Source organism: Pecten maximus, chromosome 2, assembly GCF_902652985.1.
Source record: "Pecten maximus chromosome 2, xPecMax1.1, whole genome shotgun sequence".
NCBI classification, from domain to species: Eukaryota; Metazoa; Mollusca; class Bivalvia; order Pectinida; family Pectinidae; genus Pecten; species Pecten maximus.
In genome coordinates, this window is record NC_047016.1 from 37,805,294 (window position 1) to 37,830,563 (window position 25,270).

At 41.5% G+C, this 25,270-nt stretch overlaps 1 protein-coding gene across 13 annotated transcripts in view; it reads left to right on the forward strand.

Annotated features, from left to right (window-relative positions):
• LOC117321990 overlaps positions 1 to 25,270 on the forward strand; it is a 112,190-nt gene that overhangs the window by 59,226 nt on the left and 27,694 nt on the right. For all 13 annotated transcript variants that reach the window (XM_033876654.1, XM_033876656.1, XM_033876655.1 and 10 more), the window contains 9 exons: positions 5,518 to 5,658; positions 6,611 to 6,769; positions 7,227 to 7,373; positions 8,610 to 8,750; positions 9,103 to 9,246; positions 9,758 to 9,895; positions 10,224 to 10,385; positions 11,009 to 11,176; positions 11,505 to 11,660. In XM_033876654.1, the coding sequence (XP_033732545.1) occupies positions 5,518 to 5,658; positions 6,611 to 6,769; positions 7,227 to 7,373; positions 8,610 to 8,750; positions 9,103 to 9,246; positions 9,758 to 9,895; positions 10,224 to 10,385; positions 11,009 to 11,176; positions 11,505 to 11,660 (1,356 nt within the window). The remainder of the gene's footprint in view (positions 1 to 5,517; positions 5,659 to 6,610; positions 6,770 to 7,226; positions 7,374 to 8,609; positions 8,751 to 9,102; positions 9,247 to 9,757; positions 9,896 to 10,223; positions 10,386 to 11,008; positions 11,177 to 11,504; positions 11,661 to 25,270) is intronic.

Below are 25,270 nucleotides of genomic sequence, written 5' to 3' on the forward strand. Positions count from 1 at the left end.
TACAAAAGGACATTACCTGGCTGGGATGGGGAATGATACACAAGGATATTACCTGGCTGGGGTGGGGAATGATATACAAGGATATTACTTGGCTGGGGTGGGGAATGATATACAAGGACATTACTTGGCTGGGGTGGGGAAGGATACACAAGGATGTTAACTGGCTGGGGTGGGGAAGGATACACAAGGATGTTAACTGGCTGGGGTGGGGAAATGATACACAAGGACATTACCTGGCTGGGGTGGGGAAATGATACACAAGGACATTACCTGGCTGGGGTGGGGAATGATACACATTGACATTACCTGGCTGGGGTGGGGAATGATACACAAGGACATTACCTGGCTGGGGTGGGGAATGATACAAAAGGACATTACCTGGCTAGGGTGGGAAATGACACACAAGGACATTACCTGGCTAGGGTGGGGGATGATACACAAGGATGTTACCTGGCTGGGGTGGGGAATGATACACAAGGATATTACCTGGCTGGGGTGGGGAATGACACACAAGGACATTACCTGGCTAGGGTGGGGGAATGATACACATGGACATTACCTGGCTGGGGTGGGGGAATGATATACAAGGACATTACCTGGCTGGGGTGGGGAATGATACACAAGGACATTACCTGGCTGGGGTGGGGAATGATACACAAGAACATTACCTGGCTGGGGTGGGGAATGTTACACAAGGACATTACCTGGCTGGGGTGGGGAATGATACACAAGGATATTACCTGGCTGGGGTGGGGGAATGATACACAAGGATGTTAACTGGCTGGGATGGGGAATGATACACAAGGATATTACCTGGCTGGGGTGGGGAATGATACACAAGGACATTACTTGGCTGGGGTGGGGAATGATATACAAGGACATTACTTGGCTGGGGTGGGGAATGATACACAAGGATGTTAACTGGCTGGGGTGGGGAAATGATACACAAGGACATTACCTGGCTGGAGTGGGGAATGATACACAAGGATGTTAACTGGCTGGGATGGGGAATGATACACAAGGATGTTAACTGGCTGGGGTGGGGAATGATACACAAGGATGTTAACTGGCTGGGATGGGGAATGATACACAAGGATGTTACCTGGCTGGGGTGGGGAATGATACACAAGGATGTTACCTGGCTGGGGATGGGGAAGGGGTGGTGGTTGGAGGCATGAATGATGCTGAAACTGTACGGCATAAATCACACGTAATGTTGCTCTTCATATAGTTGTCACTGTTATTTCAGAATATAGAGAATTTAAGAAAAACTGAATGTACGGTATGAAAAAAAAAAAAAAAAGTTAATGCATGGTCAAACTGAGGAATTATACTAGAAGTTAGCAGTTCTATGCCTTAATGATGTATTATGTTCTCCCAGATTATAAAAATACACTGTTTAAATGAAACATGTATACATTAAAAATTGGAGGTTCTGTAACTCTAAACAAGGAAAACAAAACCTTTTTTAGGTACATGTAGCCTTATCCTTGCATAAAACAGAATACAATTAATTGAGTGTAAAGATATAGTCAAAAGTTGAGCTTGTGATAGGTAATGACATTGCACCATTTCCCTTGCGATGCATAGTGCCAGCAAGTTGCAACTTTTCCAGGTATTATTTCACTTTTTCTTCTATTCTTATTCATTATTCTTTTATTTTTTTCCATAGATTTAGACATAACATATCAAACAAAGAATTTGATGCAATTTTTCTTCTTCAGAATTATTGTCCTACAAAGTTTTAGAAAACAAAAATAAAAACAATATTTGGGCTGATCAAACTCTTGATCAGTACCTTCTGTCAATCCTGCACTTCACAACTGTGGCCCTATCCTCATATGACCCTGGAAAATTGTTGCTTTCATGGATTTAAAAAACACTTTAAATAGGTTAAAAGGTTAATAAAATGCTGTTGCGTGACATCAGGCCCTTGACCCCTCTGTGACCATTGTCAATATGTAAATTGCCAGCTACCTCCAAATCATCATACTTTTTGTGAGTAATAAAATCATTGAAGCTTTACATTCCATAGAAAAAGGTGTCCTTAATTGCCACATCACGAACTCATGAGTTATGCAAATGTCAAAATGCTTATCTTCCAAGTGTATCAAATGCTTAAGTGAAATGTAACTGATGTATGCAACATTTTAACTGAAAAGAGGAGATTTATTCAAAAAAAAAAAAATTTTCTTCTAGAATTTGCATGATTACAAAGTGTTGGAGTTACATCAATATTTGTTTTTGTATTATTTTATTCACAGCCTGTCTATGATATACGGAAGCGTATTAGGCTCACATTGGAGTATGTTTTTCATGGCATGCGAAAATATTTTATCTGAAATATTGGATTTCAAACGACAATAACTGTAATTACCGTAGCAGATATCATATTAAAGTGTAAAAACAAAATTGCAGTCTCCAGATAAATATGTGGCGGCCGCCAGATAATTAAGTGGCGTCCGCCAGATAATTAAGTGGCGGCCGCCAGATAATCAAGTGGCGGCCGCCAGATAAAATATTTTCGCATGCCATGAAAAACATACTCCAATGTGAGCCTAATACGCTTCCGTAATGATACACCCTGTGCAAAATTATTTCATTTTCTATCCATATCAATATTGTACTTGGTAGTTGAAACTTTTCTGTGTTGTTGCTACACATCACATCTTCTGAGTCAGTGAAGAGTGAAAACTGTTACACTGTCAGCTGTAATATCTCTACACTACGGTATGTATAGGAATCTATAAATAGCCATGATGCTGTATCTGGCTGTAAACAAAACCATTGACTCATAAAAAGGTATAATTTATTGCAATTAGGGGCGGTATATAAAACAGGCTACATTTCAGGTCCATTACACTTGATAGAATTCTACCTAACCAGTCATATCGTTTAAAAACCCTGAGGTTCTGCTCTGATTGGTAACTGAAGGCAGCTGAAATAGGAGGCAGTGTCATATTATGTAAAACAGTATTACTGGCAATGTTAGCTGAATTAAGTCAGCTGGAGCTCGAGTACAACAGTGTTTGATAAAAAAGTATGACCGGTTGGTCAGCTGAATTAAGTCATTTGAAATAGTTGAAGTAGGAGACAGTAGTATTTTTACTGGTCGTTGGAACCTGTCAATCATCTGTATTGATCCACTAGGATATAATAATATGTCATAACACAGGAAGCTAAGAACAGTTTTACTTCTCTGGAATAACATAGAAGGCTGACGGGATTCCAGTTCTAGTGTGTTGACATTCTCAGGATTTTGGACACAGCTATGTATCGGGCAATCCTTTTTGCCTTGGCTGTAGTTTGCTCGGTTAACGGTCAAACCAAACCTGATGAACCTAGTCCACCTCCTGTGGGCACACCTCCAGATCCAAATGTCACGGGCGCTCCACCTGGTCAGTATCGGATGTCGTGTGCAGTGTACATGTTCATTTGTTTATTAAGATTATAAAAATTTTGAGCTAAGTTTACATCTTCTAGACAAAGTCAGTAACAGAACTGAAACCGTCATCCCCTAGACTATGAGCATTGTCAGTATCTGTTTTGTTACTGAAAGGATTGTATAAAATACACACAAGGTATTAACACGGTTCACAGCAAATTGACAGATACAGTAGAGCCAAAATGTATTAAACTTAAACATCATCCTTTGATTCATATGAGAGTATCAAATGTCAATGTCAGAATATACTTAGAACAGTGATGTTAAAATCCATTGTAGAGTAGTTTGTTATGAGATATGGTCTGTCGAGATTTATCAAAGGAAGTAAATTATTAAACCTATGTATTACACGAAGGCTGTCTTTGTTGAAGACAAGTGTATGGCTCTGTACCAACAATCTACTTTTTCTATTGGTTTCAAAGCTTAAATAGAAATAGGAGGGTAGACATTTTAATTGTACCGTTTCTAATCGATTTTAAATCCATTCATATCATGAATGTATTGATGGGTGTCTACATGTATATATGTTCTGTATCCTCTTGTTTAGGTAAACTTTGATATCAAAGCTGGTTAAGGTGTAGGTTGAAATATAATCTGTTCATTGAACATGAATCTATTAAAATGATTTATCAGAGATAGAGAATTCCTACAGACAGGGGAAATTATGCTGTTTAATGTTAGCATTTACCTATTGAATCAAATGGTGCATGTATGTTTGATCATGTGTATTGTAGTAAGTCTAGTTATCTTGTGTTTGATATTTAATGTACACTTAATACATGGAAAACTTCACATATTGTGTTTTCCTTGGCAAATTACACCTATCCTGTTTTCCCTGGCAAATTACACTTATCCTGTTTTCTGTGTGAAGCCACACTTATCCTGTTTTCCTTGGGAAGCCACACTTATCCTGTTTTCCGTGGGCAGCCACACTTATCCTGTTTTCCGTGGGCAGCCACACTTATCCTGTTTTCCCTGGGAAGCCACACTTATCCTGTTTTCCCTGGGAAGCTACACTTATCCTGTTTTCCCTTGAAAGCCACACTTATCCTGTTTTCCCTTGAAAGCCACACTTATCCTGTTTTCTGTGGGAAGCCACACTTATCCTGTTTTCCCTTGAAAGCCACACTTATCCTGTTTTCCCTGGGAAGCCACACTTATCCTGTTTTCCCTTGAAAGCCACACTTATCCTGTTTTCCCTGGGAAGCTACACTTATCCTGTTTTCCCTGGGAAGCCACACTTATCCTGTTTTCCCTGGGAAGCCACACTTATCCTGTTTTCCCTTGAAAGCCACACTTATCCTGTTTTCCCTTGAAAGTCACACTTATCCTGTTTTCTGTGGGAAGCCACACTTATCCTGTTTTCCGTGGGCAGCCACACTTATCCTGTTTTCCCTGGGAAGCCACACTTATCCTGTTTTCCCTGGGAAGCTACACTTATCCTGTTTTCCCTGGGAAGCCACACTTATCCTGTTTTCCCTTGGAAGCCACACTTATCCTGTTTTCCCTTGGAAGCCACACTTATCCTGTTTTCTGTGTGAAGCCACACTTATCCTGTTTTCCCTTGAAAGCCACACTTATCCTGTTTTCCCTGGGAAGCCACACTTATCCTGTTTTCCCTTGAAAGCCACACTTATCCTGTTTTCCCTGGGAAGCCACATTTATCCTGTTTTCTGTGTGAAGCCACACTTATCCTGTTTTCCCTGGGAAGCCACATTTATCCTGTTTTCTGTGGGAAGACACACTTATATTGTTTTCTGGTGAAGCCACACTTATCCTGTTTTCTGTGTGAAGCCACACTTATCCTGTTTTCCCTGGGAAGCCACACTTATCCTGTTTTCTCTGGGAAGCCACATTTATCCTGTTTTCCCTGGGTAGCCACACTTATCCTTTTTCCCTGGGAAGCCACACTTATCCTGTTTTCCCTGGGAAGCTACACTTATCCTGTTTTCCCTGGGAAGCCACACTTATCCTGTTTTCCCTGGGAAGCCACACTTATCCTGTTTTCCCTGGGAAGCCACACTTATCCTGTTTTCCCTGGAAAGACTTTGGAGTATGTATGACTGTTACAGGTCGTTGTCCTGGAGGAGCTATGCCAGAGATGATGGGGGATGTACCTAAGATGTGTGAGGAAACTTCTGCCACCAGTCAATGCAGCTCTGATTCCTTCTGCAAGAACAACATGTGTTGCCCTAAAGCTATTCCTGCAAATGGTAGGTACACAAATTATCTAATAATTTGTTGCATAAAACGAAGGTGTCTTATTTTCCTACTATTTTAAAATATTTCTTAAATGCTTACTGTAATTTTCTGTGACAGAATCAACTTCATGAATCAACAATGCAAGCAAACAAAGAATAATACCATGATAATATTATTGAACAAGAGGCCTATGGGCCGTAAGGGTCACCCGAGTTCTGAAGTATTTCTGTCAATTTGATCCTTTTTGATCCCATTCATCAGACCCTAGAGGTCAGTCAGGCCAACATGTGCATACCATCCATACTGATAATTCTAACCAAGTTAGAATTAATTCCAATAGAAACGATTGAGAGTCAAAAATGTTATTTCCCTTTATAAACTATTGTTAAGTTTCCCCAGGGGCTAATGGGATACCCTAGGGTCATGGAAGTCATCATTTTGGTAAAGCACCTTTTGCCCCTTCCATCTATAAAGAGTATTTGATTCTACCTTATTTGGTTCTTGAGAAGAAGATTTTTGAAATTTCAGTCAATTTGACCCGGTGTAGCAGCCTATTCCTTCCCCCCTGCTGAAAGTTTCCCCGGGGAAACAATTGACTAGCTGATTCTTTCCCCGGGGAAACTTTTACAGGGGGAAAGAATTGACTCCTACACTGGTTTGCCCTGCCCCTCAGTCCCAAGGGGGTTGGGACCAATGTAATTCACAACTTTGGTTGACCTTTGGCCATAGGTTTCTGCAAATTTCATTGAAATTGATTGAAGGGGGTCAAAAATGTTGAGTGTTTACAGACGCACAACGTGGGATGACAGACAAAAGGTGATTAGAATAAATATAAAACGACTGGATTGTTATTTTGGTAGCTTATATTACTGGATCTTATTGTTCTCATGGTGTTATTTCTGTACAATATATGACTTGAGAAAAGTCCTTTAGATACCTGATAAAAATACACTTTTATCACAGGCCCATGTAGAAATGGAGGTGATATGAAAATGGATACCAATGGAAATCCAGTAACTTGTGAAACAACAAAGGGGTCATGTGGCACAGCCTTTACCTGTGAGGATGTCGGGAGCAATATGGCGTGTTGTCCAAAAACAGTCAACATCTCTAACATGCAGGGTAGGTAACGCAAAATCAGATATACATGTATATACCATTACATCTAACGGTATACATACAGAGGATATTGAATGGTTTCCCATTTAATATAACATATATTTCATGAGTATGACTGAATATCAATATTTTCACGAGTGTGAAGCACCAGTCAAAATTTTCACGAGTGTGAAGCATGAGTGAAAAATATTGATATATTCTGGCCTGTGAAAATATAAGTTTTATTAGTTTGATCAATTTCTATACGGTATTTCACGGGCAAAAAAATGCAATAGATAACTTTATCTCGGCTACAAGGATGGAATTTAAAGCAAATATTTTTCCTGTTTTGCTATCTATTTGTTAATCGGACATAAGAGAAGAGTTTCCAATTCTAATTATGTCCAATTAAAATCACACTGATTAATCAGATAAAGGTGAGATATGATTCGGTCCTAACAGATTTGTATGTTTGTTTCAGAGCCGTGTGGGCCTGGAGCGGGTCCTTTGCTCAGCAGAGATGGCACTTCTGCCCTAGATTGTGAAGACAATACCACATGTCCAGCCAGGGCATTCTATTGTCACCAGATGGCAGGACAGAGTTTCAGACTTTGTTGTCCAGTCAAATGTAAGTACACAACTGGTTCAATAGGGTCCAGGGAAATGTCTATACACTGCCGTAATAAGGGTCCAGCATAGGGCCTGTAACATAAAATCCAGATACTGAAGACTCTACTTGGAAATGGTTTCATATTAATCTTTATAGAAATGATTTTATCATAGAATTTACAAGAACATTGGTATAATAAATGTTGAAGCAGAAGCATGCTGGGCTACCACGTTTGTTCAAATCAATGACCTTGATATACTTTAAAGGTCACAGTGGTGATACATGTACACATATTTAATCAACCAGCATTTATTATTATAGCCAAAAGACCCAGGGTCATGGTTGGAAATAGGTTTGTTTGGGGAGGTCTTTTATACAGATCTTTTGGGAATGTCATTACCAGATTTTAAAATTCAAATTAAGTAATTTTGGTTTCTTGTTTGAATTTATATTTCTCATTTTGCATTAAGTTTTACTGAATTACATGTACACATATTTAATCAACCAAAAAAAAAATCTTTTATTAGCCAAAAGACCTCTTTATCACCTTTTCTTACCATTGTTTCCAGATGTAGTTTTCTTTTAAACAATCTTATAGTTCTTATTTAAACCATATTCTCTTAAATTAAGTAGTGAAACAATTGTCTGGCATTACCTGTAAAGAATCACTTATCACCCGTACGGAATCACTTATCACCCGTACGGAATCACTTATCACCTGTATTAATGTTCTTCTCTGAAGTATATATCCAGTATAACATTACATATTTAGTACTCAAGGCAGGTGGTACTGTGACAGGGAGTCATAACATAAATCATAACATTGGCAGCAAGGATGTTTATAGCGTCATGCAAAAATGTGAGAAAAACATATGGACTCTCCAGAGTATCCTGAATTAATTGATTCTGATGTTCCTTCAGTAACTGTGTTTTAATTAACACATAAAAATGATGGCTACAGAACCAGTACTTTTGGGACATTATGTTTACATCTACCGTTTTCTAGTTTCTTTCAAGTCCCTTAATTTTTTTTTTTTTTTTTTTTTGCTTTTTTTTTAAATGGTATTGAATTGGCTGAAACTGTCATTATTACTAAGAAATAACTGAAAACTTATTGGAAAGAGACTTCCTTGATACTGGAAGATTTATTAAGCAGGAGTAATATTTTTTCCAATATTAAAGTATTATTAAAAGTGATACCTTAAATAAGTGCTTGGAGCACCATGATACAATATGTATTTGTTACCTTTGTAGACACACATCCTAAGCCTGGAGAGTGTCCTGTGGCCAATGGTACAAGTGCAATATGTTGGGAGCAATGCTCAAATGATACAGACTGTATAGGAATTATGAAGTGCTGTTCTAATGGTTGTGGACACATCTGTTTAGCCCCAGGTAAATAAAGTGTTTGAGTTTTATAATGTGTCAATAATACTAAACTAAACAGTGGTTTTTAAGCTCTATATCAAAACGGTATTGGATTATATTTGTGATGTTTTGTTGGCTACATTCTGTCACCTTTTAAATTTATCAGACCAATGTATATCAAAATTATACTTCGTTTTTATTTCTCTGTGTCTATTCACACGCACATACCCAACTGAAGAAAATGTATTATAATACTGAGGTAAAGATTTATCTCCCTTTTGTTTTCACTACTAGCTTTGATCTCCATTTTGTCTATATTTGGTCCCACACTTATCGCATGATGAAGACCCACTGTACAAATAAAGTTGTTACATTCCAGAAAGAAGAAGAAAGCCTGGTCAGTGTCCCATTCTGCCCACTGGTCCAGTTGGAACATGTTTGGAGGAATGCTCAGAGGACTCCAACTGCCAAGGAAAACGCAAATGCTGTTCAAACGGTTGTGGACACATCTGTTTGGCACCAGGTAAGTCCTTTCTACAAGGTCATAGTTTGCCTTCCGTACCTGGGATGCGCTCTCTTTAAGATTTTGGCGAATATTAGTCTTTGAATATATTGATTTTTATAACCCCTACCATGAAATGTATACAGATGTAACAGTAATTTGGTATGTAGCTATATTATGATCATATGATTTGGTGATGGTCAGTTTGATTTTAAAACTTGGAAAGCATTGCAACTCAATAGTGGATTTCAAAAACAAAATTCTAACAAGTAAATTCTATACCAAAAGTGTAGAAATCTATTACAGTTGTACAAGTATTCTGAAAAGTTGAGTACAACTCTAAACAAAGCAAATAGCAATAAAAAGTTTTAAATATAATTCTCCTGCTCTTCGAGTTCTATTTGGATGTAGGAATTCTTAGTTGGTGATAAATGGAAGATAATGTTCAGAGGAACTGGCCACCTCTAATTAAGGCAAGAAAGGTGATCAGCCATCGGAAATAGGTTTAATAGTTTTATTTTGTGTCTCCTAGATGGCCCCTGTGGTAAGGACATGCCTCTCACACATATGAACGGCACTGAATTACATTGTGGTAGAGGTGGACAAGCCTGTCCCAGCGATTCTGTCTGTAAAGTCGACAAAGGGGATAAATATGCAGTCTGTTGTTCAAGTAAGTACATATTACACAAAAGTTAAATTTATATATTGTGATTTCTTATTTAATTCACCAGTAAATATAGTCGATCTGGTAATATAAAGAAAGCACATCTTTACTGTTAAAATTGAGAATAAATTAACAACTTTCTATATACATACACATATATAATTGAACAGGCATTTAAAAAAAAAAATTTTACCCTAATTTAAAAGTTTTTGAATTGGTTTATTTAAATTAAAAATTAAAAATTTTATATATCTGTGTACTGCACAAATAATTACACTGTCATTGCATTGTATGCCATACTTTCTGCTATACATTGTAATTATATACCTGCTAGATAAATACTATGAAGACAGGAAGAAGTGTATGAACTACCACGGTGGCTACCCAATGCATAGGCGTGATGGCACTGTGTATGACTGTAGTAACGGAAAGGACTGTCCCTACAAGGGACGATGTATGACCGATGAGAATGGAACATATGCTGTCTGTTGTAATTGTAAGTTCTCACTGTTATAATCAAGTTTTTAGTTTACTTAAGTTTTCAATATTAATAACCTTCCACTAAAATTATGTCATAAAAAAATAGTCCCTATGCATGCTACAAACATGCTACATTTGTGGTTAGACACAGGATAATGTTATGGCATGATTTCTACACCTGACACAAAATTAAGGTCTGTTCATAAACATTTTACATTTTTGACTCCTTATCAATAACCAAGAGGCCTAGGGTCATGATGTTTGGCCAGTGACATACTGGAATGAATGGCTACCAATTTTTTGTAAATGAATGACCTTGACCTACTTTAAAGGTAACAGGGATCAGATGTGTTAAAATTTGTAAATGTCTTCAAATGGCCCAAAAGCCATGATACAGTGTATAAAGCAGTTATAAATGGCATGCTGGGAATAAGGACTACCAAGTTTATTTTAATGAACAAACCTTGATCTACTTTCAAGATTACAGAAATCAGATGTTTTAAATCTTATATTAACAACAAAAGACAATGAGGCATATTAACAACAAAAGACAATGAGGCATATGTGCCTCTTGTGTAAATAATATTCCTGCTGTATTTTGGACAACCCTGTTATGCAATCATATGTGTCTCATTTTAGTTGTTGGTGGAGATGACAAACCTTGCAATTATTTCCGAGGTGGAGAAGAAAGAAAATATGCAAATGGCACTTCCTTATTCTGCGGCCGTGGAAACCATAGAGTAACTTGTCCCTCAGATACCCATTGCACCGTCCACCCAGCAGATGGATTTGCTGTGTGCTGCCCAAGTAGGTGTACACATAGTCTGATCAATTATATTAGGATAAACAGTGTTGGGTTTGTCTCCTAAAACTTTGTATATCTCTACAATATTTGACCTATATTGACACTCATTCCAAGTTCTGATTTATACTTTTCATAGTATCCCCCAGCTAAGTGAAAGGGTATACATGTATATGATATAGATATAGTAGTCAATTTTGTGTTGTATGAAGTTGTATGATTACAGTAGATTTAGAGACGTATGAATGTATATCTATACAGGTACTGTATATTTATAGAGATCTAGAGATCAATGAATGTATCTTTATGGGAATTTCCTTGCGTTTTCTCCAGAAAATGCTACCAAGCCAGGCACTTGCCCAGCAGTGGATGAAGTTACCACAGAAACTACTGCAGACACATGTGCAGATGTATGTACAGTGGACACAGACTGTGAAGCAAATATGAAATGCTGTCATAGGGGATGTGGCCTCACCTGTATGAAACCAGGTATCTAAACATGAACCATACTCCATTGTAACTCCAATAAATCTCCAGCTCAAGGAGTGGTTTACTCTCCTCCAGTAAATCTCCTACTTTGGGGAGTGGTTTACTCTCCCCCAGTAAATATCCAGCTTTGGGGAATGGTTTACTCTACGCCAGTAAATCTCCTACTTTGGGGAGTGGTTTACTCTCCCCCAGTAAATCTCCTACTTTGGGGAGTGGTTTACTCTCCTCCAGTAAATCTCCTACTTTGGGGAGTGGTTTACTCTCCTCCAGTAAATATCCTACTTTGGGGAGTGGTGTACTCACCTCCAGTAAATCTCCTACTTTGGGGAGTGATTTACTCTCCTCCAGTAAATCTCCTACTTTGGGGAGTGGTTTACTCACCTCCAGTAAATCTCCTACTTTGGGGAGTGGTTTACTCTCCTCCAGTAAATATCCTACTTTGGGGAGTGGTTTACTCTCCTCCAGTAAATCTCCATCTTTGGGGATTGGTTTACTCTCCTCCAGTAAATCTCCTACTTTGGGGAGTGGTTTACTCTCCTCCAGTAAATATCCTACTTTGGGGAGTGGTTTACTCTCCTCCAGTAAATACTCTCCTCCAGTAAATATCCTACTTTGGGGAGTGGTTTACTCTCCTCCAGTAAATCTCAAGCTTTGGGGAGTGGTTTACTCTCTTCCAGTAAATATCCTACTTTGGGGAATGGTTTACTCTCCTCCAGTAAATCTCCTACTTTGGGGAGTGGTTTACTCTCCTCCGGTAAATCTCCTACTTTGGGGAGTGGTTTACTCTCCTCCAGTAAATCTCAAGCTTTGGGGAGTGGTTTACTCTCTTCCAGTAAATATCCTACTTTGGGGAGTGGTTTACTCTCCTCCAGTAAATCTCCTACTTTGGGGAGTGGTTTACTCACCTCCAGTAAATATCCTACTTTGTGGAGTGGTTTACTCACCTCCAGTAAATCTCCTACTTTGGGGAGTAGTTTACTCTCCTCCAGTAAATATCCTACTTTGGGGAGTGGTTTACTCTCCTCCAGTAAATCTCAAGCTTTGGGGAGTGGTTTACTCTCCTCCAGTAAATCTCCCACTTTGGGGAGTGGTTTACTCTCCTCCAGTAAATCTCCTACTTTGGGGAGTGGTTTACTCTCCTCCAGTAAATCTCAAGCTTTGGGGAGTGGTTTACTCTCCTCCAGTAAATATCCTACTTTGGGGAGTGGTTTACTCTCCTCCAGTAAATATCCTACTTTGGGAAGTGGTTTACTCTCCTCCAGTAAATATCCTACTTTGGGGAATGGTTTACTCTCCTCCAGTAAATATCCTACTTTGGGGAGTGGTTTACTCACCTCCAGTAAATCTCCTACTTTGGGGAGTGATTTACTCTCCTCCAGTAAATATCCAGCTTTGGGGAATGATTTACTCTCCTCCAGTAAATCTTCTGCTTTGGGGATTGGTTTACTCTCCTCCAGTAAATCTCCTACTTTGGGGAGTGGTTTACTCTCCTCCAGTAAATATCCTACTTTGGGGAGTGGTTTACTCTCCTCCAGTAAATACTCTCCTCCAGTAAATATCCTACTTTGGGGAGTGGTTTACTCTCCTCCAGTAAATCTCAAGCTTTGGGGAGTGGTTTACTCTCTTCCAGTAAATATCCTACTTTGGGGAATGGTTTACTCTCCTCCAGTAAATCTCCTACTTTGGGGAGTGGTTTACTCTCCTCCGGTAAATCTCCTACTTTGGGGAGTGGTTTACTCTCCTCCAGTAAATCTCAAGCTTTGGGGAGTGGTTTACTCTCTTCCAGTAAATATCCTACTTTGGGGAGTGGTTTACTCTCCTCCAGTAAATCTCCTACTTTGGGGAGTGGTTTACTCACCTCCAGTAAATCTCCTACTTTGTGGAGTGGTTTACTCACCTCCAGTAAATCTCCTACTTTGGGGAGTAGTTTACTCTCCTCCAGTAAATATCCTACTTTGGGGAGTGGTTTACTCTCCTCCAGTAAATCTCAAGCTTTGGGGAGTGGTTTACTCTCCTCCAGTAAATCTCCCACTTTGGGGAGTGGTTTACTCTCCTCCAGTAAATCTCCTACTTTGGGGAGTGGTTTACTCTCCTCCAGTAAATCTCAAGCTTTGGGGAGTGGTTTACTCTCCTCCAGTAAATATCCTACTTTGGGGAGTGGTTTACTCTCCTCCAGTAAATATCCTACTTTGGGAAGTGGTTTACTCTCCTCCAGTAAATATCCTACTTTGGGGAATGGTTTACTCTCCTCCAGTAAATATCCTACTTTGGGGAGTGGTTTACTCACCTCCAGTAAATCTCCTACTTTGGGGAGTGATTTACTCTCCTCCAGTAAATATCCAGCTTTGGGGAATGATTTACTCTCCTCCAGTAAATCTTCTGCTTTGGGGAGTGGTTTACTCTCCTCCAGTAAGTCTCAAGCTTTGGGGAGTGGTTTACTCTCCTCCAGTAAATATCCTACTTTGGGGAGTGGTTTACTCTCCTCCAGTAAATCTCCATCTTTGGGGATTGGTTTACTCTCCTCCAGTAAATCTCCTACTTTGGGGAGTGGTTTACTCTCCTCCAGTAAATATCCTACTTTGGGGAGTGGTTTACTCTCCTCCAGTAAATACTCTCCTCCAGTAAATATCCTACTTTGGGGAGTGGTTTACTCTCCTCCAGTAAATCTCAAGCTTTGGGGAGTGGTTTACTCTCTTCCAGTAAATATCCTACTTTGGGGAATGGTTTACTCTCCTCCAGTAAATCTCCTACTTTGGGGAGTGGTTTACTCTCCTCCGGTAAATCTCCTACTTTGGGGAGTGGTTTACTCTCCTCCAGTAAATCTCAAGCTTTGGGGAGTGGTTTACTCTCTTCCAGTAAATATCCTACTTTGGGGAGTGGTTTACTCTCCTCCAGTAAATATCCTACTTTGGGGAGTGGTTTACTCTCCTCCAGTAAATATCCTACTTTGGGGAGTGGTTTACTCTCCTCCAGTAAATATCCTACTTTGGGGAGTGGTTTACTCTCCTCCAGTAAATCTCCTACTTTGGGGAGTGGTTTACTCACCTCCGGTAAATCTCCCACTTTGGGGAGTGGTTTACTCTCCCCCAGTAAATCTCCTACTTTGGGGAGTGGTTTACTCTCCTCCAGTAAATATCCTACTTTGGGGAGTGGTTTACTCACCTCCGGTAAATCTCCCACTTTGGGGAGTGGTTTACTCTCCTCCAGTAAATATCCTACTTTGGGGAGTGGTTTACTCTCCTCCAGTAAATATCCTACTTTGGGGAGTAGTTTACTCACCTCCAGTAAATATCCTACTTTGGGGAGTGGTTTACTCACCTCCAGTAAATCTCCTACTTTGGGGAGTAGTTTACTCTCCTCCAGTAAATCTCCTGCTTTGGGGAGTGGTTTACTCTCCTCCAGTAAATATCCTACTTTGGGGAGTGGTTTACTCTCCTCCAGTAAATCTTCTACTTTGGGGAGTAGTTTACTCTCCTCCAGTAAATCTCCTACTTTGGGGAGTAGTTTACTCTCCTCCAGTAAATCTCCTACTTTGGGGAGTGGTTTACTCACCTCCAGTAAATCTCCTACTTTGGGGAGTGATTTACTCTCCTCCAGTAAATATCCAGCTTTGGGGAATGATTTACTCTCCTCCAGTAAATCTTCTGCTTTGGGGAGTGGTTTACTCTCCTCCAGTAAGTCTCAAGCTTTGGGGAGTGGTTTACTCTCCTCCAGTAAATATCCTACTTTGGGGAGTGATTTACTCTCCTCCAGTAAATCTCCATCTTTGGGGATTGGTTTACTCTCCTCCAGTAAATCTCCTACTTTGGGGAGTGGTTTACTCTCCTCCAGTAAATATCCTACTTTGGGGAGTGGTTTACTCTCCTCCAGTAAATATCCTACTTTGGGGAATGGTTTACTCTCCTCCAGTAAATATCCTACTTTGGGGAGTGGTTTACTCACCTCCAGTAAATCTCCTACTTTGGGGAGTGATTTACTCTCCTCCAGTAAATATCCAGCTTTGGGGAATGATTTACTCTCCTCCAGTAAATCTTCTGCTTTGGGGAGTGGTTTACTCTCCTCCAGTAAATATCCTACTTTGGGGAGTGGTTTACTCTCCCCCAGTAAATCTCCATCTTTGGGGATTGGTTTACTCTCCTCCAGTAAATCTCCTACTTTGGGGAGTGGTTTACTCTCCTCCAGTAAATATCCTACTTTGGGGAGTGGTTTACTCTCCTCCAGTAAATATCCTACTTTGGGGAGTGGTTTACTCTCCTCCAGTAAATCTCAAGCTTTGGGGAGTGGTTTACTCTCTTCCAGTAAATATCCTACTTTGGGGAGTGGTTTACTCTCCTCCAGTAAATCTCCTACTTTGGGGAGTAGTTTACTCTCCTCCAGTAAATATCCTACTTTGGGGATTGGTTTACTCTCCTCCAGTAAATCTCCTACTTTGGGGAGTGGTTTACTCACCTCCAGTAAATCTCCATCTTTGGGGATTGGTTTACTCACCTCCAGTAAATCTCCTACTTTGGGGAGTGGTTTACTCTCCTCCGGTAAATCTCCTACTTTGGGGAGTGGTTTACTCTCCTCCAGTAAATCTCCTACTTTGGGGAGTGGTTTACTCTCCTCCAGTAAATCTCAAGCTTTGGGGAGTGGTTTACTCTCTTCCAGTAAATATCCTACTTTGGGGAGTGGTTTACTCTCCTCCAGTAAATATCCTACTTTGGGGAGTGGTTTACTCTCCTCCAGTAAATATCCTACTTTGGGGAGTGGTTTACTCTCCTCCAGTAAATATCCTACTTTGGGGAGTGGTTTACTCTCCTCCAGTAAATATCCTACTTTGGGGAGTGGTTTACTCTCCTCCAGTAAATATCCTACTTTGGGGATTGGTTTACTCTCCTCCAGTAAATCTCCTACTTTGGGGAGTAGTTTACTCTCCTCCAGTAAATCTCCTTTGGGAAGTGGTTCACCCTCCTCCAGGAAATATCTTACTTTGGGGAGTGGTTTACTCTCCTCCAGTAAATCTCCTACTTTGGGGAGTGGTTTACTCTCCTCCAGTAAATCTCCTACTTTGGGGAGTGGTTTACTCTCCTCCAGTAAATCTCCTACTTTGGGGAGTGGTTTACTCACCTCCAGTAAATCTCCTACTTTGGGGAGTGGTTTACTCTCCTCCAGTAAATCTCCTACTTTGGGGAGTGGTTTACTCTCCTCCAGTAAATATCCTACTTTGGGGAGTGGTTTACTCACCTCCGGTAAATCTCCCACTTTGGGGAGTGGTTTACTCTCCCCCAGTAAATCTCCTACTTTGGGGAGTGGTTTACTCTCCTCCAGTAAATATCCTACTTTGGGGAGTGGTTTACTCACCTCCGGTAAATCTCCCACTTTGGGGAGTGGTTTACTCTCCTCCAGTAAATATCCTACTTTGGGGAGTGGTTTACTCTCCTCCAGTAAATATCCTACTTTGGGGAGTAGTTTACTCACCTCCAGTAAATATCCTACTTTGGGGAGTGGTTTACTCACCTCCAGTAAATCTCCTACTTTGGGGAGTGGTTTACTCTCCTCCAGTAAATATCCTACTTTGGGGAGTAGTTTACTCACCTCCAGTAAATATCCTACTTTGGGGAGTGGTTTACTCACCTCCAGTAAATCTCCTACTTTGGGGAGTAGTTTACTCTCCTCCAGTAAATCTCCTACTTTGGGGAGTAGTTTACTCTCCTCCAGTAAATCTCCTACTTTGGGGAGTGGTTTACTCACCTCCAGTAAATATCCTACTTTGGGAAGTGGTTTACTCTCCTCCAGTAAATCTCAAGCTTTGGGGAGTGGTTTACTCTCCTCCAGTAAATCTTCTACTTTGGGGAGTAGTTTACTCTCCTCCAGTAAATCTCCTACTTTGGGGAGTAGTTTACTCTCCTCCAGTAAATCTCCTACTTTGGGGAGTGGTTTACTCACCTCCAGTAAATCTCCTACTTTGGGGAGTGGTTTACTCTCCTCCAGTAAATCTCAAGCTTTGGGGAGTGGTTTACTCTACGCCAGTAAATCCCCCACTTTGGGGAGTGGTTTACTCTCCTCCAGTAAATATCCTACTTTGGGGAGTGGTTTACTCACCTCCAGTAAATATCCTACTTTGTGGAGTGGTTTACTCACCTCCAGTAAATCTCCTACTTTGGGGAGTAGTTTACTCTCCTCCAGTAAATATCCTACTTTGGGGAGTGGTTTACTCTCCTCCAGTAAATATCCTACTTTGGGGAGTGGTTTACTCTCCTCCAGTAACTCTCCTACTTTGGGGAGTGGTTTACTCACCTCCAGTAAATCTCCTACTTTGGGGAGTGATTTACTCTCCTCCAGTAAATATCCAGCTTTGGGGAATGATTTACTCTCCTCCAGTAAATATCCTACTTTGGGGAGTGGTTTACTCTCCTCCAGTAAATCTCCATCTTTGGGGATTGGTTTACTCTCCTCCAGTAAATCTCCTACTTTGGAGAGTGGTTTACTCTCCTCCAGTAAATATCCTACTTTGGGGAGTGGTTTACTCTCCTCCAGTAAATATCCTACTTTGGGGAGTGGTTTACTCTCCTCCAGTAAATCTCCATCTTTGGGGATTGGTTTACTCTCCTCCAGTAAATCTTCTACTTTGGGGAGTGGTTTACTCTCCTCCAGTAAATATCCTACTTTGGGGAGTGGTTTACTCTCCTCCAGTAAATCTCAAGCTTTGGGGAGTGGTTAACTCTCTTCCAGTAAATATCCTACTTTGGGGAGTGGTTTACTCTCCTCCAGTAAATCTCCTACTTTGGGGAGTAGTTTACTCTCCTCCAGTAAATATCCTACTTTGGGGATTGGTTTACTCTCCTCCAGTAAATCTCCTACTTTGGGGAGTGGTTTACTCTCCTCCGGTAAATCTCCTACTTTGGGGAGTGGTTTACTCTCCTCCAGTAAATCTCCTACTTTGGGGAGTGGTTTACTCTCCTCCAGTAAATCTCAAGCTTTGGGGAGTGGTTTACTCTCTTCCAGTAAATATCCTACTTTGGGGAGTGGTTTACTCTCCTCCAGTAAATCTCCTACTTTGGGGAGTGGTTTACTCTCCTCCAGTAAATATCCTACTTTGGGGAGTGGTTTACTCTCCTCCAGTAAATCTCCTACTTTGGGGAGTGGTTTACTCTCCTCCAGTAAATCTCCTACTTTGGGGAGTGGTTTACTCTCCTCCAGTAAATCTCAAGTTTTGGGGAGTGGTTTACTCTCTTCCAGTAAATATCCTACTTTGGGGAGTGGTTTACTCTCCTCCAGTAAATATCCTACTTTGGGGATTGGTTTACTCTCCTCCAGTAAATCTCCTACTTTGGGGAGTAGTTTACTCTCCTCCAGTAAATCTCCTTTGGGAAGTGGTTTACCCTCCTCCAGGAAATATCTTACTTTGGGGAGTGGTTTACTCTCCTCCAGTAAATCTCCTACTTTGGGGAGTGGTTTACTCTCCTCCAGTAAATCTCCTACTTTGGGGAGTGGTTTACTCTCCCCCAGTAAATCTCCTACTTTGGGGAGTGGTTTACTCACCTCCAGTAAATCTCCTATTTTGGGGAGTGGTTTACTCTCCTCCAGTAAATATCCTACTTTGGGGAGTGGTTTACTCACCTCCGGTAAATCTCCCACTTTGGGGAGTGGTTTACTCTCCCCCAGTAAATCTCCTACTTTGGGGAGTGGTTTACTCTCCTCCAGTAAATCTCCTACTTTGGGGAGTGGTTTACTCTCCTCCAGTAAATCTCCCACTTTGGGGAGTGGTTTACTCTCCCCCAGTAATTTCCCACTTTGGGGAGTGGTTTACTCTCCTCCAGTAAATATCCTACTTTGGGGAGTGGTTTACTCTCCTCCAGTAAATATCCTACTTTGGGGAGTAGTTTACTCTCCTCCAGTAAATCTCCATCTTTGGGGAGTAGTTTACTCTCCTCCAGTAAATCTCCTGCTTTGGGGAGTAGTTTACTCTCCTCCAGTAAATCTCCTACTTTGGGGAGTGGTTTACTCACCTCCAGTAAATCTCCTACTTTGGGGAGTGATTTACTCTCCTCCAGTAAATATCCAGCTTTGGGGAATGATTTACTCTCCTCCAGTAAATCTTCTGCTTTGGGGAGTGGTTTACTCTCCTCCAGTAAGTCTCAAGCTTTGGGGAGTGGTTTACTCTCCTCCAGTAAATATCCTACTTTGGGGAGTGATTTACTCTCCTCCAGTAAATCTCCATCTTTGGGGATTGGTTTACTCTCCTCCAGTAAATCTCCTACTTTGGGGAGTGGTTTACTCTCCTCCAGTAAATATCCTACTTTGGGGAGTGGTTTACTCTCCTCCAGTAAATATCCTACTTTGGGGAATGGTTTACTCTCCTCCAGTAAATCTCCTACTTTGGGGAGTGGTTTACTCACCTCCAGTAAATCTCCTACTTTGGGGAGTGATTTACTCTCCTCCAGTAAATATCCAGCTTTGGGGAATGATTTACTCTCCTCCAGTAAATCTTCTGCTTTGGGGAGTGGTTTACTCTCCTCCAGTAAGTCTCAAGCTTTGGGGAGTGGTTTACTCTCCTCCAGTAAATATCCTACTTTGGGGAGTGGTTTACTCTCCTCCAGTAAATCTCCATCTTTGGGGATTGGTTTACTCTCCTCCAGTAAATCTCCTACTTTGGGGAGTGGTTTACTCTCCTCCAGTAAATATCCTACTTTGGGGAGTGGTTTACTCTCCTCCAGTAAATATCCTACTTTGGGGAGTGGTTTACTCTCCCCCAGTAAATCTCCATCTTTGGGGATTGGTTTACTCTCCTCCAGTAAATCTCCTACTTTGGGGAGTGGTTTACTCTCCTCCAGTAAATATCCTACTTTGGGGAGTGGTTTACTCTCCTCCAGTAAATATCCTACTTTGGGGAGTGGTTTACTCTCCTCCAGTAAATCTCAAGCTTTGGGGAGTGGTTTACTCTCTTCCAGTAAATATCCTACTTTGGGGAGTGGTTTACTCTCCTCCAGTAAATCTCCTACTTTGGGGAGTAGTTTACTCTCCTCCAGTAAATATCCTACTTTCGGGATTGGTTTACTCTCCTCCAGTAAATCTCCTACTTTGGGGAGTGGTTTACTCTCCTCCGGTAAATCTCCTACTTTGGGGAGTGGTTTACTCTCCTCCAGTAAATCTCCTACTTTGGGGAGTGGTTTACTCTCCTCCAGTAAATCTCAAGCTTTGGGGAGTGGTTTACTCTCTTCCAGTAAATATCCTACTTTGGGGAGTGGTTTACTCTCCTCCAGTAAATATCCTACTTTGGGGAGTGGTTTACTCTCCTCCAGTAAATATCCTACTTTGGGGAGTGGTTTACTCTCCTCCAGTAAATATCCTACTTTGGGGAGTGGTTTACTCTCCTCCAGTAAATATCCTACTTTGGGGAGTGGTTTACTCTCCTCCAGTAAATATCCTACTTTGGGGATTGGTTTACTCTCCTCCAGTAAATCTCCTACTTTGGGGAGTAGTTTACTCTCCTCCAGTAAATCTCCTTTGGGAAGTGGTTCACCCTCCTCCAGGAAATATCTTACTTTGGGGAGTGGTTTACTCTCCTCCAGTAAATCTCCTACTTTGGGGAGTGGTTTACTCTCCTCCAGTAAATCTCCTACTTTGGGGAGTGGTTTACTCTCCTCCAGTAAATCTCCTACTTTGGGGAGTGGTTTACTCACCTCCAGTAAATCTCCTACTTTGGGGAGTGGTTTACTCTCCTCCAGTAAATCTCCTACTTTGGGGAGTGGTTTACTCTCCTCCAGTAAATATCCTACTTTGGGGAGTGGTTTACTCACCTCCGGTAAATCTCCCACTTTGGGGAGTGGTTTACTCTCCCCCAGTAAATCTCCTACTTTGGGGAGTGGTTTACTCTCCTCCAGTAAATATCCTACTTTGGGGAGTGGTTTACTCACCTCCGGTAAATCTCCCACTTTGGGGAGTGGTTTACTCTCCTCCAGTAAATATCCTACTTTGGGGAGTGGTTTACTCTCCTCCAGTAAATATCCTACTTTGGGGAGTAGTTTACTCACCTCCAGTAAATATCCTACTTTGGGGAGTGGTTTACTCACCTCCAGTAAATCTCCTACTTTGGGGAGTGGTTTACTCTCCTCCAGTAAATATCCTACTTTGGGGAGTAGTTTACTCACCTCCAGTAAATATCCTACTTTGGGGAGTGGTTTACTCACCTCCAGTAAATCTCCTACTTTGGGGAGTAGTTTACTCTCCTCCAGTAAATCTCCTACTTTGGGGAGTAGTTTACTCTCCTCCAGTAAATCTCCTACTTTGGGGAGTGGTTTACTCACCTCCAGTAAATATCCTACTTTGGGAAGTGGTTTACTCTCCTCCAGTAAATCTCAAGCTTTGGGGAGTGGTTTACTCTCCTCCAGTAAATCTTCTACTTTGGGGAGTAGTTTACTCTCCTCCAGTAAATCTCCTACTTTGGGGAGTAGTTTACTCTCCTCCAGTAAATCTCCTACTTTGGGGAGTGGTTTACTCACCTCCAGTAAATCTCCTACTTTGGGGAGTGGTTTACTCTCCTCCAGTAAATCTCAAGCTTTGGGGAGTGGTTTACTCTACGCCAGTAAATCCCCCACTTTGGGGAGTGGTTTACTCTCCTCCAGTAAATATCCTACTTTGGGGAGTGGTTTACTCACCTCCAGTAAATATCCTACTTTGTGGAGTGGTTTACTCACCTCCAGTAAATCTCCTACTTTGGGGAGTAGTTTACTCTCCTCCAGTAAATCTCCTACTTTGGGGAGTGGTTTACTCTCCTCCAGTAAATATCCTACTTTGGGGAGTGGTTTACTCTCCTCCAGTAACTCTCCTACTTTGGGGAGTGGTTTACTCACCTCCAGTAAATCTCCTACTTTGGGGAGTGATTTACTCTCCTCCAGTAAATATCCAGCTTTGGGGAATGATTTACTCTCCTCCAGTAAATATCCTACTTTGGGGAGTGGTTTACTCTCCTCCAGTAAATCTCCATCTTTGGGGATTGGTTTACTCTCCTCCAGTAAATCTCCTACTTTGGAGAGTGGTTTACTCTCCTCCAGTAAATATCCTACTTTGGGGAGTGGTTTACTCTCCTCCAGTAAATATCCTACTTTGGGGAGTGGTTTACTCTCCTCCAGTAAATCTCCATCTTTGGGGATTGGTTTACTCTCCTCCAGTAAATCTTCTACTTTGGGGAGTGGTTTACTCTCCTCCAGTAAATATCCTACTTTGGGGAGTGGTTTACTCTCCTCCAGTAAATCTCAAGCTTTGGGGAGTGGTTAACTCTCTTCCAGTAAATATCCTACTTTGGGGAGTGGTTTACTCTCCTCCAGTAAATCTCCTACTTTGGGGAGTAGTTTACTCTCCTCCAGTAAATATCCTACTTTGGGGATTGGTTTACTCTCCTCCAGTAAATCTCCTACTTTGGGGAGTGGTTTACTCTCCTCCGGTAAATCTCCTACTTTGGGGAGTGGTTTACTCTCCTCCAGTAAATCTCCTACTTTGGGGAGTGGTTTACTCTCCTCCAGTAAATCTCAAGCTTTGGGGAGTGGTTTACTCTCTTCCAGTAAATATCCTACTTTGGGGAGTGGTTTACTCTCCTCCAGTAAATATCCTACTTTGGGGAGTGGTTTACTCTCCTCCAGTAAATATCCTACTTTGGGGAGTGGTTTACTCTCCTCCAGTAAATCTCCTACTTTGGGGAGTGGTTTACTCTCCTCCAGTAAATCTCCTACTTTGGGGAGTGGTTTACTCTCCTCCAGTAAATCTCAAGTTTTGGGGAGTGGTTTACTCTCTTCCAGTAAATATCCTACTTTGGGGAGTGGTTTACTCTCCTCCAGTAAATATCCTACTTTGGGGAGTGGTTTACTCTCCTCCAGTAAATCTCCTACTTTGGGGAGTAGTTTACTCTCCTCCAGTAAATCTCCTTTGGGAAGTGGTTTACCCTCCTCCAGGAAATATCTTACTTTGGGGAGTGGTTTACTCTCCTCCAGTAAATCTCCTACTTTGGGGAGTGGTTTACTCTCCTCCAGTAAATCTCCTACTTTGGGGAGTGGTTTACTCTCCTCCAGTAAATCTCCTACTTTGGGGAGTGGTTTACTCACCTCCAGTAAATCTCCTATTTTGGGGAGTGGTTTACTCTCCTCCAGTAAATATCCTACTTTGGGGAGTGGTTTACTCACCTCCGGTAAATCTCCCACTTTGGGGAGTGGTTTACTCTCCCCCAGTAAATCTCCTACTTTGGGGAGTGGTTTACTCTCCTCCAGTAAATCTCCTACTTTGGGGAGTGGTTTACTCTCCTCCGGTAAATCTCCCACTTTGGGGAGTGGTTTACTCTCCCCCAGTAAATCTCCCACTTTGGGGAGTGGTTTACTCTCCTCCAGTAAATATCCTACTTTGGGGAGTGGTTTACTCTCCTCCAGTAAATATCCTACTTTGGGGAGTAGTTTACTCTCCTCCAGTAAATCTCCATCTTTGGGGAGTAGTTTACTCTCCTCCAGTAAATCTCCTGCTTTGGGGAGTAGTTTACTCTCCTCCAGTAAATCTCCTACTTTGGGGAGTGGTTTACTCACCTCCAGTAAATCTCCTACTTTGGGGAGTGATTTACTCTCCTCCAGTAAATATCCAGCTTTGGGGAATGATTTACTCTCCTCCAGTAAATCTTCTGCTTTGGGGAGTGGTTTACTCTCCTCCAGTAAGTCTCAAGCTTTGGGGAGTGGTTTACTCTCCTCCAGTAAATATCCTACTTTGGGGAGTGATTTACTCTCCTCCAGTAAATCTCCATCTTTGGGGATTGGTTTACTCTCCTCCAGTAAATCTCCTACTTTGGGGAGTGGTTTACTCTCCTCCAGTAAATATCCTACTTTGGGGAGTGGTTTACTCTCCTCCAGTAAATATCCTACTTTGGGGAATGGTTTACTCTCCTCCAGTAAATATCCTACTTTGGGGAGTGGTTTACTCACCTCCAGTAAATCTCCTACTTTGGGGAGTGATTTACTCTCCTCCAGTAAATATCCAGCTTTGGGGAATGATTTACTCTCCTCCAGTAAATCTTCTGCTTTGGGGAGTGGTTTACTCTCCTCCAGTAAGTCTCAAGCTTTGGGGAGTGGTTTACTCTCCTCCAGTAAATATCCTACTTTGGGGAGTGGTTTACTCTCCTCCAGTAAATCTCCATCTTTGGGGATTGGTTTACTCTCCTCCAGTAAATCTCCTACTTTGGGGAGTGGTTTACTCTCCTCCAGTAAATATCCTACTTTGGGGAGTGGTTTACTCTCCCCCAGTAAATCTCCATCTTTGGGGATTGGTTTACTCTCCTCCAGTAAATCTCCTACTTTGGGGAGTGGTTTACTCTCCTCCAGTAAATATCCTACTTTGGGGAGTGGTTTACTCTCCTCCAGTAAATATCCTACTTTGGGGAGTGGTTTACTCTCCTCCAGTAAATCTCAAGCTTTGGGGAGTGGTTTACTCTCTTCCAGTAAATATCCTACTTTGGGGAGTGGTTTACTCTCCTCCAGTAAATCTCCTACTTTGGGGAGTAGTTTACTCTCCTCCAGTAAATATCCTACTTTGGGGATTGGTTTACTCTCCTCCAGTAAATCTCCTACTTTGGGGAGTGGTTTACTCTCCTCCGGTAA